The sequence below is a fragment of the Podospora bellae-mahoneyi genome (assembly GCF_035222275.1).
Source record: "Podospora bellae-mahoneyi strain CBS 112042 chromosome 1 map unlocalized CBS112042p_1, whole genome shotgun sequence".
NCBI classification, from domain to species: Eukaryota; Fungi; Ascomycota; class Sordariomycetes; order Sordariales; family Podosporaceae; genus Podospora; species Podospora bellae-mahoneyi.
The window spans coordinates 3,556,506-3,568,891 of record NW_026946359.1 but is presented as its reverse complement, the minus strand read 5'-3'; the positions used below and the strand labels follow the sequence as shown (position 1 = coordinate 3,568,891).

General features: G+C 53.4%; 4 protein-coding genes across 4 annotated transcripts; 3 read left to right on the top strand and 1 right to left on the bottom strand.

Annotated features, from left to right (window-relative positions):
• The first annotated feature begins 421 nt into the window (after window positions 1-421).
• Window positions 422-1,684, top strand: QC761_110850 (uncharacterized protein). The gene is made up of 2 exons (XM_062874378.1): window positions 422-789; window positions 845-1,684. Exons 1-2 carry the CDS (start codon window positions 732-734, stop codon window positions 1,570-1,572), a joined length of 786 nt encoding a protein of 261 aa, XP_062737497.1. The 5' UTR covers window positions 422-731; the 3' UTR covers window positions 1,573-1,684.
• Window positions 1,685-3,360: 1,676 nt separating this feature from the next.
• QC761_110840 (uncharacterized protein) lies at window positions 3,361-4,396 on the top strand (the record flags this gene model as incomplete). The annotated part of the gene is made up of 3 exons (XM_062874377.1): window positions 3,361-3,511; window positions 3,587-3,871; window positions 3,936-4,396. The coding sequence occupies 3 exons, from the start codon at window positions 3,361-3,363 to the stop codon at window positions 4,394-4,396; spliced, it is 897 nt and encodes a 298-aa protein (XP_062737496.1).
• Window positions 4,397-5,389: 993 nt separating this feature from the next.
• Window positions 5,390-8,106, bottom strand: ARR3 (arsenicals resistance). Its single transcript, XM_062874376.1, has 2 exons — window positions 6,265-8,106; window positions 5,390-6,211 (listed from the first exon to the last, which is right to left on the bottom strand). The coding sequence occupies exons 1-2, from the start codon at window positions 6,808-6,810 to the stop codon at window positions 5,576-5,578; spliced, it is 1,182 nt and encodes a 393-aa protein (XP_062737495.1). The 5' UTR covers window positions 6,811-8,106; the 3' UTR covers window positions 5,390-5,575.
• On the top strand, window positions 7,307-12,122 carry QC761_110820 (uncharacterized protein). Its single transcript, XM_062874375.1, has 3 exons — window positions 7,307-8,728; window positions 8,784-9,807; window positions 9,862-12,122. Exons 1-3 carry the CDS (start codon window positions 8,336-8,338, stop codon window positions 11,823-11,825), a joined length of 3,381 nt encoding a protein of 1,126 aa, XP_062737494.1. The 5' UTR covers window positions 7,307-8,335; the 3' UTR covers window positions 11,826-12,122.
• Window positions 12,123-12,386: the final 264 nt, after the last annotated feature.

Genomic DNA, 12,386 nt, shown 5'->3' with positions numbered 1-12,386 from the left:
ACAGAATGTGCCAAAGTAACTGAGCTACATTGAATCGTTAGATTTCATCCAGCCTCAACCGTCAATGACGAAAAGGCTGCTCTAGCTTGTCAGCAGTACGTCGACATGGGCGACTTGAGACTGCTAAAGCCTACATCATATCACTTATCGTGACCTTCATCGTCTCTTGATGGGATGTTTGGGATGTCATATGGATCGTTGTCGTCGTTGATCGACGTTGATGTGGGGCAACTGGCCAGGGTCCAGGGTCCACCAAAAATGCGGGGGTGGAGCTTGCCGAGCTTGCCCAGAGATCGTGCGCTAAACTTGATTTGGCCCTCATGCTCCATGTGAGAAATCTTGTCTACATCAAACATGAGGGTGTAGTCACTTTTCCATTTTCCATGCCTCCATTCCCCATATCCCAGAACCTATGGCCGTGATAAATGTCCGCCAGATTTGAAAGGATGCCAAGCACACAAGAAGCAAACTAATGACAAGGCAGAAAAGTCCTATACGAGCAGGGAATTGCAATGAAGGTGCGGGGGAGAGCTGGCCGGGTGGACTGATAGTTGGGCGAGCTTCAGAGCTTCCCAGGCAGCAACGCCTGCGTACTGCTTTTTGTCTTGACTGACGTTCTCCCACCGCTCCTGCCCTACTTCTTATAACAGCAGTCAATTAATTCATCGCTCGTTTTCTACCAAATCTGCAACCTCAGCGTGTTTCATAAGTGTGCAATTGAAGACTCCATAATGGAACCGAATGAACCAGCAAAAATGGCCACCGAGAAGAAATACTTCACCATGCTCGGTACACACCTCATATTCTCCCTATTCCCCGAACATTAATCACTGACCTCTTCCAGAAAACCACCCTGAAGTCTTCACCACACTCGCTCACACCCTCGGCCTCCCCCCTTCCATCACCTTCCACGACATCTACTCCTTCTCCCCCCCAGCCCTCACCCACATCCCCCGCCCCTGCCTCGCCCTCATAGCCATCATTCCCCTCACCCCCTCCTGGGCCCTCGACCGCCAATCCGAAGACGCCCGTCTCGGCGACCCCAAAACCTACTACCACGGCAACAGCAACCCCTCCTCCTCAGCCCCCATAATATGGTTCAAACAAACCATCGGCGACGCCTGCGGCTCCTACGCCCTTCTCCACTGCTCTATCAACGGCCCCGCCGCCTCCCTCATCCATCCCGGCAGCACCCTCGATCAAATTCGCAAGGACGCAGCCCCGTTGCCAAGAGAAGAACGTGCAGAATTATTGTACGACAACAAGGCATTTGAAGAGGCCCACCAATCCGTAGCGGCAATGGGCGATACCGCCGAGCCAAGAGACAGGTCTGTAGGGCTAGGCCAACATTTCGTCGGTTACGTCAAAGCAAACGGACGGCTCTGGGAGTTGGAAGGGAGCAGAGAGGGTCCGTTGGACAGGGGTGAGCTAGGAGATGACGAAGACGTCCTAAGCCCCAAGGCGTTGGAGTTAGGTCTGGGTAGGATAATCAAGTTGGAACACGAGTCTGGTGGGCAAGACTTGAGGTTTAGTTGTATTGCCATGGCACTGAAAGACGAGCAATCCGAGTAGAGTCAAGCTCTCGTACGTACTATCAATCTTACTACTGATGTATGCTTCTCTATTGCTGCTTTCAAGGCACATGTTCTCCATCCCATCAGCCACGAGGCCCAGAAGGTCCGCCATGGCCATTTGCGTGTATGACTGGCTGTCGTACACCGTACTGCCTCAGCTCGCGTTGGTCCTCGTATTGCTTCATGAGAGATTTGTGCTTGATACATGAACGATCAGGTGACCAGGGGTTGTTCTTGCGACCTCCCCACCATCCCCAGCAAGATCCAACCAAGAAGAGACTGCAAAACGAAAAGAAGAGACAGGCCCATACACAGATGAGACAAAGCGCAAATCTCAGGTCTGGATCCCAGAAACTGAGGGCCCTGCTCTTCCGCCGCTTCGCCCTACCCTTGATGGAATTCTTGGGTGGTGGTGGTGGTGATGGAGTAGTCTTTTCTGTCCCTGATGGGGGGACGGTTGACCGTGCAGGTGGCGAAGGGGTTGCCAACGAGGAGAGGGCTCGGTCCGAAAAGTCGACAATGAAATGGTCTGGTGACTTGGTAGCGCTGAAGAAACTGAACGGAGTGCCCTGATGTGTGGTCCATGAGAGGGCTGGCCGAAAGGCAGCAGAGCATGAGCTGGATGCTATTGAAGGCTCCCCGAATTGGGCATGGGATGAAGCAGCACTGCGAGCTCGTGGGAAGTAGGCAATCGAGGCCGGCGAACTGCTGGGATTTCGGGAGAGGGGCGAGAAGGTGATGGATTGTCTGCTGTCGGTTGTGGCATCGGGAGTACCTCTCTAGGGGCTATCGCTGGCCGGGGTGTTGGATGTTGGCATGGGAGAGTCTGGCCGCGATTGAGTCGGGGATGGGTACGATCCGGGCATGTTCCTCCATCGCCTCGAGTCTATTGCGTCTGTCGTTGACGGAGCTTCTGGCTCGACTGTCATGGCTCGTTGATTGAGGTATGTTGAAGACCGGTGGGCGGTGGTCTTAAGGTGAGTGAGAGGATGAGTTGGTTGTTGGAGGAACATCTAATTTCTCAGAGACAGGTGCAAGACCAAGTACAGCACGACAGACCAGGCACACCTTCCTCTTCCACGGCGGTCCAGAGTTGATCTTGCCATCTTTGATCCGACTGATCATCTCGGAACGGGACGAATCCCGCAATACCCGCATTCTTCCAACCTGGTCACCTGGAACTGTTCCCGCCCGCCATCTCACCGAAACCGAACCTTTGAACGGCTCTAGGTTTCAACAGTTGATGATATTTTCTTCAGATATCCGCGGAGAGTGCCGTGAAAAAGGTTGGGCACGGTATGTGACTCCGCTTTTTGTTGACTCTGGGGTCACGATCCGGGCAGCATTCCAGGCCCCCCTTTTTGACCAAGGAAGTTTTGAGACAGCCCCTGATTCCCGCGTTCCTGCAGCACATCAACAACGAGCATACCATCTCACTCTAGACCGCGCCGAGAGTTGGACCGATCACAGCAGATTGTGCAATGATGGAGGTGGTTTCTGCGGACCGAGAACCACTCTCGATTTTTGTATAAGTACGGCAGGACCTGAACGATCTCGAAACCTCTTTTTTTCCTCACCATCCGGCCCTCCACACACAAACACACCACTCACTTCCAACTCCAGGCCGTCTCTTTCAGACCGCGACCACAGAAAAGAAACTTCATCTTTCATCATGAAGGCTACTCTCCCTCTCCTCGTCCTCGCTGGCACTGCCATCGCTGTCCCTGTTCCAGAGGAGCAGGCCCAGCAGATGCAGCAGGCCCAGCAGATGCAGCAGGCCCAGCAGATGCAGCAGGCCCAGCTTGCTGAGCAGCAGCCTCAGCAGTTGGCTCAGATCCAGGCCGCCCTCGAGGCCCAGCTCCTTGACGGCATCCCGATCCTCGGACCCCTCCTTAGCGGCCTTCTCGGTAGTCTTACCGGCGGTGGCGGCGGTGGTGGTCTTTCCATCCTTGGTCCTCTCCTCGGTGGTCTCCCCATTCTCGGACCCCTCCTCCAGGGTCTTCCCCTTGTTGGCGGTCTCCTCGGCGGTCTCCCCATCGTCGGCGGTCTCGTCGGTGGTGGTGGCGGCGGTGCCGCTCTCCCGCTCCCCCTCCCTCTCTCTTCCACCCCCGCTCCCACTGGGGCTTCTTTCCCCACTGTCCAGGCTACTCCCCAGGACGCCGCCGCTGCCATACAGAAGCGCAGCGCCGCCTATGCCCAGAGCGTGGCCAACTACTACGCTGCCCTCAACAGCCAGATCAACCAGGAGGCTCTCACCCAGCTGTTGACCGACTTCCAGGACAACCTCGAGAATATCAGTCAGCAGCTCCCTTCTTTCTCTTTGTACTGTCTGCAGCATGACTAACCTCCCGATTCTTCCAGAGCACGCCATGGCTGAGGCTGCCGACAAGACGCCCGAGGAGAAGGCCGAGGCCGTCCGCGCCCCCCTCGAGCAGCTCGACGCGGATCTCAAGGTCGGTGTTTCCCGTCTCGTCCTCCCCAGTGTTTCCGGTTTGAATGGTCTCCCCCTCGTCGGTCAAGCCACCACCGGAGTCCTTAGTGGTAGGCCCGGCGGCCCCATTGGAATCGTCTCTGGCATCCTGAAGCTGGTCACTGACCTCCTCACCAGTCTTCTGTCTAGTGGCCCGGTCGGCGGCGGCGGTCTCGGCGGGTTCATTGGTGGCGGCGGTCTCCTCAACGAGGTGATTGGGGGCACCGGGATTGGCGGGACCGTCGGCGGTCTCATCTTCAACAGCCCCATCAGCGGTCTGCTCCAGAGCATCCTCGGCACTGTCGGAAGTGTCCTCCCTGGTTTGAACAGCATCATTCCGGTGCAGTTTTGATGATGACGGGAAACCCTCAGATGGACTCCTTGGGAAGATTCTAATGACCGAAAATTTGAGGAAGTGTGCGAAAACGTGTGAGGGATTAGTACTGAGGATTATGGCTTCTTTTTTTTTTTTTTTTTTTTTTTTTTTTTTCGGGTGGAGGGGGGGATCATGTAATGGCTTACGAAACTTAATCTTCTTTTTTGGGTTTGTTGGGTAACACCGACTGCTCACCTTTTTTTAGCTGCTCTTTTTTTGAGGAGTTGGCATGATGGTGGAGGGATAGCGGATGGAAGTTATCAGGTTGAGGCGGCTGTTGACCTTGAAAGGTGATGGGTGCTCTTGACGATGGCTTCTGGTTTTTAGCTGAATGGGAATACCTATTCTTAGTTGACTTGATTTGATTGTTTTGTTTGTGACTGAAACTTGAGGTTTTCGCAGGCCTTGGTTAGCAAAAGTTGGCGGAAAGACATCAACCCCCTGGGTGCAAACAATGAGAACTGCTGTGGTGAGATTTGAGCTCATAACATTCTAGACACAACAGCTTTGATCATATTCGCTATAGCTCTCCTGCTGTGGTTGGATTGTCATACTATTGACTACCAGGCAAGTTGCTCTTGTTGGGAAGGGGGTGGAAAGGCTGGTTAGTAAGTCGATTCTACAAAGACATACCACAAGGGCGCCCTGGAAAGATGTTGGAGCTGCTGTTGGAAGGAGTAAAAGGGACCTAATACATAAATCATGGTGCACTTGTAGGGAAGAAGCAACGTGGTGGGTGGTCATTCCCGTCACCTGTAGGGAAGGAGTAATGCAGTAGTCGGTGGAGATGATGGGTAGCAGTGCGGTTAGGAGGGAGAGATGTTAAAGTAGTAGTAGATGGGGTTTTATTCTAGCTAGGGGTAAATCCTGTGATCCCGTTGTTTTCATGACTGGGATATTCATGTTATGATCGTCGTCGGTACCTCGCACAGTCATTCGGTCAGCCTGAACGTCACTCAGTCAAGATAATTTCAACAAGTTTTTGCGACTTGACATCATCATTCTCTTGCCCTGTTGATTACGGTATCTATCTCTTGGTTATAACCTTTATATATCTCTTCTTCTCACAAACATTACTCCATCAAACAACAACAACAATAACAACAACACCAACCGAACCTCTCACTTCTCCAGGCCATCCACCACCACAGATGATCACTCCCACCCCCGTCTCTTAACCACCCACCTAACCCCATAAACCAACCCCAACAAAACCGGCACCTCAATCAACGGCCCAACCGTCGCCGCAAGAGCCTGATCACTCTCCGCCCCAAACGCCGCCACCGCAACGGCAATCGCCAGCTCAAAGTTGTTGCTCGCCGCGGTAAAACTCTGGGTAACACCAAACTCGTATCTATACCCCAACCTCCTGCACGCGAACAAGGTAGCAAAGAAAATTACGGTGAAATAAACAATCAACGGCGCGGACACCCTCACGACGGAGACAATCTGGTGGACCACCTGCTTTCCCTGAGACGCGAAGAGCACGAGGATGGTGTACAACAAGCCGATGAGGGAGAGGGGGGAGATGACTGGAATAAACTTCTTGTTGTAAAAGTCCGGGGAGGTGAGAAAGAGGAGGGCAAAGCGGGTCATGATCGCGGCAGCGAGGGGGATGCCGAGGAAGATGCCGACAGAGGTCGCGACGGTGGAGTAGGAGATGCTGATGGCGGTGGTGCTGTTGGGGTCAAAGACTCGTATGAACAACAACGACAGCGGTGCGAAAAGGACGATCTGAAGGAGGGAGTTGACCGCCACGAGGATGGCGCAGTAGTCGCTGCTGCCCTTGGCCTGCTGATCGTCAGCATCACTGTGTGGGATCTCAGACGGGAGGGGATAATTACAAGATTATTCCAGATCAAAACCATAGCAATACACCTCGCTACACCAACCAGAATCAACCCCTGCCTTAACCCTTCCTCATCCGGCAAGAACGCCCACGACAAGGCGAGCATGAACAGCGGTGCTACCACCCAGTTCACCACAATGCTGAAGGCAAGTTGCACCCAGACTTCTCTTTCTTGAAAGACTTTGTGCAGGGACTCGTACTTGACTTTGCAGAGGATGGGGTACATCATTACCAGGAGTCCGACTGCTATTGGGACGGAAACGTCGAAAAAAGTGCCGCGATGGAGGGCGGGGCCGGTGTTGGGGACAAAGTTACCGAGGAGGACGCCGATGAGCATGGCGAGGAAGATCCAGAGGGCTAGGAAGCGGTCGAGGAAGGATAGGGCTTGGAAGGTGGATTTTGGTTCGGCGCATGGTGGGAGGGGGGGAGGAAGGGTTTGCTTCTCGGGGTCATTGCTGGTGATGGTGGTGGTGGTGGTGGTGGGCTTTTCGGTGATGTCGGGGGGTTGATAGGGAGCTGGGTTAGGGTTTGTGGTGGGCATTGTTGTTTACTTTCTCCTGAGCGGAGTTGAGATGAGAGGTATAAGTGCCCGTGGAGAGATAACAGAAGGACGATTGTTGTGACGGAGATGCAAAAGAAGCTGAACAACTGAGTGGTGTTTTCACAACAATTGGTGTTTTTTTCTCTTCTTGATGACAAGAGACTCAAGAAGAAGTTTCCCAACTCCAAAAAAAAAAAAAAAAAAGTCTGAATATCAATGGTCTCTTCTTGGCTGCCATTTGACATCGAGTTTATCAAGGTTCTCAGCCTTAACGCACAACTGCCGAAGCTATTGAACCAATCATTTCGAGGCAGTGACATTCTCTCTGTCTTTTGCGCAACCAATCAGACGAGGGTAGTGACATTCCGATGACAGACCGTACCGTTGCCGTTTCTGGACAGCTCGGGGACTTGGCAGTGTGTTCAGGGTCTGAAGAGAGTGATTTGACTGGAATGTTTCGTGTTTTTCGAAGATTTGGACAGAACACGGAACGCAGCGTCAATAATAAGAAAGAGGCATAGGGCATGGTCTTTGTGATCTCATCGCCGATATGACCGCTCGCAAATGCCGAGGCGTGAGTGTGTGAGCAAACGGCGTTCGGGATCCGGAAAGAAATCGAGCTCCGTCTCCTGGGCTTGGCTGACCGTTGCGGTTTTGTTGATCTGCCGGTATCTGCCGCTGTGCGACGGGGGCAATCGCTGGCGCGGTCGTATCGAACTCTAGTGTTCCATGGCACAATCGAAAAAAAACTGGATGGAGATCTGATGAAGTCGAAGTTCTAGAAGGGCTGACGAGTTCAGTTGATAGCCGTCAAGAGAGAAACGGACGGTTGAACGGCACCAAGAGCGGAGCCACTCTCCACCCCAGATCAACTGCCAACGCAACCTCATGAAGCAAGAGTGACAGCAAACTGGAGGCATTCTGACAACTTGTTTGCCCTTATTACGAGCACCGCTCGCCTTCCTCCTCGGTTCCATCCGGACGACGGATGGTTGCACGTGAATCCCGCTGGCGTTCGGCCTGTCGGTTTCGCTGGCGTTGCAGCAATGACGACGGGTTCAATTAAAGGGATGAGACAGCCCCTTACTCAGCCCACCACCCACCTCATGCTTCCGCTCACAGCCTTCCACCCTTCCTGATCTGTGACGGGTGAGAAGTTCCACAACTCCACACCGACCCTGGCTGCCCAGGCGTCATGCCTTGTACTCTGTATCTTCACCAGTGTGGCAGCATGCCAGCAATGTTACTTAAGTAATGACCAATCGGTGCAACTTCATGGCGACCTCCGGATTTGGCCTCGGCCCAAGAGCTTCGTATCAAGATGGTGCTGGACAAAGGCGAAGGATTCGGATGGATTAGGGGTGTTTATATACAGTTAATGCCCCCTCTTCAGAGTTCTGATGCTGGGTGGTAATTTGATATCATTACGCAAGTGTTGTCATCTGAAGCTTTGACCACATTCGACTTCAACATACCTACCTTGCCTTATCTCTCAACATTGGATCGACTTATCACAACACTCACCATGTCTTGTCCCTTCCACGTTGAAGGGGCTGCCAAGCCACCGGGTTCATCACATTCAGCACGTTCAGAGTCAACACCCAAGCCAACAACATCAGCGCTGGAAGAGATCGGAGAAGGAGAGCCAATCCCTCAACCACCCGAGAGATGGCTTACCGGCAACCTGGGAGAGATCAACCCCGAGTTCTCTATGGGATCCCTATGGAGACTTGCAGATGTCTACGGTCCCATCTTCACACTCAACCTCGTCAAGAGAAAGATTGTCGTCCTGTCCAGCCATGCTCTGATAAACGAGGTGTGCGACGAGAAGCGATTCGAGAAGAAAGTTGCTGGTGCCCAGGAGGCCATCAGGGTGTTTGTCAAAAACGGTCTATTCACATCATATAACGAGGAAGAAGTCAGCCATTTTCAACTTCAGAGTTTGTGTCAACTTTAGCTAACCCATTTGGCAGGAATGGGGAATCGCCCACAGAACTCTCCTACCGGCCTTTGGCCCGCTACATGTCCGCACCATGTTCCCCAAGATGACGGATATCCTCTCTCAAATGATCCTCCGCTGGGATCGCTTCGGCCCAGACTACCGCATCTCAACCCATGACGATTTCACTCGTCTGGCCTTTGACGTTATCGGTCTCTGTGCCTTCAACTATCGCTTCAATGCCTTTTACTCCGAGGAGCTAATCCCGTTCGCCAAGCAGCTGGGTGATGTTCTTATCGAGACTGGCAAGCGGACCAGTCGTCCCGAGATCCAGAACACTCTAGCCTTCCTCAGCAAGAGGCAGATGATGGAGAATATCCATTCCATGTGGAAGGTCTGCGACGATATTGTCGCAGAGCGCAAGGCCAATCCCCGCCCCGATGTCGACGACACTCTCAATGTCATGCTCAACGCCAAAGACCCTGTCACTGGAAAGGGGTTCACCGATGAGAATATCCGATATCAGATGGCTACCTTCCTGGTAGCAGGACACGACACTTCGGCTGGTACCATGATGTTTTTGTTCTACAACCTTCTCAAGCATCCCGAGGCCCTGCAGAAGTGCTATGCCGAGGTCGATGCTGTGCTCGGAGACAGGGAGCTGCAGTTGGAGGACATTCCCAAACTCAAGTACATTGATGCTGCCATGAAGGAGGCTCTTCGTTTCTGTGGTCCTATTCCGGCTTTCATGAGACAGGCGAAGGAGACCACCATCATTGGCGGCAAGTACAAGGTCACTCCCAACGAGAGTCTGGTGTTCAATCTCAAGGGTCTTCACAACGACCCTGCTGTTTGGGGCTCTGACGCTGCCGAGTTCAGGCCAGAAAGGTTCCTCAATGGTGGTTGGGAAAGGCTGCCACCCAACTCTTGGAAGCCTTTCGGGACTGGTGTTCGCTCGTGTATTGGTCGGTATTTGGCTGAGCAGGAGGTTCTTATCACCATGGCTATGGTGTTGCAGCGGTTCGTGATTGAGATGGCTGATCCTGATTATGAGCTCAGTACGTTGTCGTCACCTTTTTGCACTTGAAGAATGTTACTGACACACATCCCAGAGATCAAGTCTACACTTACCATCAAGCCTGATGAGTTCTACATCAAGGCTCGCAGACGCCCTGGAAAGGACCACCTCATCAACTTCAGCGCTGGTGCCGCTCCTGCCCCAGCACCTTCTAGCAAGACAGCCAACGGAGCTTCTGCCAACTCCAATTTGAAGCCGTTTTCCGTCTTTTATGGTGGCAACTCGGGAACTTGCAAGTCTTTTGCCGAGGATCTCGAGACCAACGCGGCGAACCACGGCCTGTCCGTTCCAGCTAAGGTGCAGAGCCTGGATGATGCCGTGGAAAACCTGCCAAAGGATCACCCCCTCGTCATCATCACCTCCTCTTACGAAGGCCTCCCCCCCGACAACGCCCGCAACTTTGTCGCCTGGCTCGAGACCCGTGCCAAGGACCCTAGCAACAGTGAGCTTCTCAAGGGCGTCTCATACGCCGTCTTTGGCGCTGGCAATAAAGACTGGGCCTCGACCTACCACCGCATCCCAAAATTGGTTGATGAGCTCCTCGAGAAACTCGGCGCCGCACGTCTCGTCCCTACCGGTTTCGTCGACGTCAGCCAGGATATTGTCGGTCCCCTTGAAGAGTGGAAACTGACCCTCTTCCCAGCCCTCCGCGAAGCAGTCGGTGTGACGGCAGCCGTCAAGACGGAGGAGCTCCGAGTGGAAATCACCCAACCCACCGCGCCGTCCAAGCTAGCAGGCGAGCAGTTATCTCAAGGTCTCGTCTTGGTCAACAAAGTCCTCGCCAAGAAAGGCCTCGGTCCGGAAAAACGCCAAATCGACATTCTGCTCCCTCCTGGTGTGCAATACCGCAGCGGGGATTACTTGGCCATCCAACCCTTTAACCCCCGGGACTCGATCCGCCGCGTGCTCAGCCGCTTCGGCCTCCACCCCGACGATCTCGTCACCGTCTCGGGGACCACCAAAGAACACCTCAAGTCTGAGTCTGGGGGGCCAATTTCGGTGTTTGAACTCATCGGCACAAGAGTCGAACTCGCCAACCCTGCTTCCCAGCGCCAGGTGGCTCACTTGGCTTCTCTCTCGTCCGGTCTGGAGGCAGATAAACTTCGTGTTTTGGCCTCGGATGAGGAGTACCCTACCTCTGTGCTGGCAAAGAGGTTTTCTGTCTTGGACCTGCTGGAGGATTTTCCCTCTTGCAAGCTGAGCTTTGCTTCGTATCTTGACATGCTGAGTCCGCTGTCTCCTAGGCAGTATAGCATTTCCAGTTCCCCGCTCGCGCAGAAACCGCTGCCTGATCAGGGGTCTGGGTGGTCGAGCGAGGAGGGGGTTGATCTGGAGAAGGCGAGCTTGACGGCTACGTTGACGTATGATGTGTACAACTCCCCTTTGATGTCACATCCTGAGACGAAGTCCTTCAACGGCGTCAGTTCTTCCTACCTCGCCTCGTTACAGCCCGGCTCGAGACTGCGGTGTTTTGTGAGAAAGACGAATGCGTCGTTTCGGCTACCGAGTGACCCGGCTACGCCGGTGGTGATGGTTGCTGCTGGGACGGGGGTTGCGCCGATGAGGGCTTTTCTGCAGGAGCGGGCTGCTGTTGCGGGTGCTAGGGGGGGTTATCACAAGTCAGGTCTTGGTCCTGCTGTGCTGTACTATGGGTGTAGGGATTCTGAGGAGGATTACCTATACAAAGAGGAGTTGGGTCAATGGGAGAAGGAGGGGGTTGTTAGAGTACGGGCGGCCTTTTCGAGGAGGGCGGGCGAGGGAGGGAGGACGGGGCATGTGGATGAGCTGATTTGGGAGGATAGGGAGGAGTTGAAGGGGTTGATTAAGCAGGGGGCCAAGATACTTGTTTGTGGGAGCGCGGGGAGGTTGGGGAGGAGCACGGCGGAGGTTTGTTTGAGGATTTATGAGGATGAGTTTCCTGCTAGGGGGAGGGAGGGGGCGGAGGAGTGGCTTGGGAAGATGAAGGAGGAGAGGTATGTTAGTGATGTTTTTGGTTGAGAAACTGGACGGACTTGGGGGTTGTGGGTTGTGAGAGGATTAGGCAGAGATGGATGGGCGTTTTACTTTGATAGAGGTGGTGTTTGTTTGTATAGAATTTGGAAAGTTCTTTTCTGCTCTCTTTTTTCCTTTTACATCAATGCAAGTTTTTGAGACTTTTGAGTTGCGTTATCCACATTTCTTATCTCTTCATAGCGCGGTGTAAGAAGGGATGTTCTCAGACAGATGATTATGTTCTGTATGTCACACATGAAGCCTTCATGCATGTCGCTGTCACCCGCGTCTTTTTGCTGCTCCAAACCACGGCATAAACTAACTCCCTTTACATTATCAGACGAACTTGTCGACCCATCAAAATTATTTCACGGAGTGCCACTACCACTTTAGCTCCCGGCACCGTCTTCTTCTGGCGCTCTTCTAATGTCATGGCTGTCAAAGCGTTTTCCTCCGTTGATAGTAGCCCGCTGTTCCCAACGGCTTTCTAGTCACCTGGCAGTGGCGAGAACCCGGTACCTACTTCTAACAAAGTCAGTTGACCCTCCCCCCCCCCGTTTTTATCTC

Excerpts from the sequence above, each read along its gene's own strand:
- QC761_110820 (XM_062874375.1), top strand. The coding sequence starts at position 8,336 with ATGTCTTGTCCCTTCCACGTTGAAGGGGCTGCCAAGCCACCGGGTTCA. Across the intron at positions 8,729-8,783 it reads CATCATATAACGAGGAAGAA|GAATGGGGAATCGCCCACAG; the intron begins GTCAGCCATTTT and ends CCCATTTGGCAG. Across the intron at positions 9,808-9,861 it reads TGATCCTGATTATGAGCTCA|AGATCAAGTCTACACTTACC; the intron begins GTACGTTGTCGT and ends CACACATCCCAG.
- QC761_110850 (XM_062874378.1), top strand. The coding sequence starts at position 732 with ATGGAACCGAATGAACCAGCAAAAATGGCCACCGAGAAGAAATACTTC. Across the intron at positions 790-844 it reads GAAATACTTCACCATGCTCG|AAAACCACCCTGAAGTCTTC; the intron begins GTACACACCTCA and ends GACCTCTTCCAG.
- ARR3 (XM_062874376.1), bottom strand. The coding sequence starts at position 6,810 with ATGCCCACCACAAACCCTAACCCAGCTCCCTATCAACCCCCCGACATC. Across the intron at positions 6,212-6,264 it reads TTTTGATCTGGAATAATCTT|GCCAAGGGCAGCAGCGACTA; the intron begins GTAATTATCCCC and ends GACGATCAGCAG.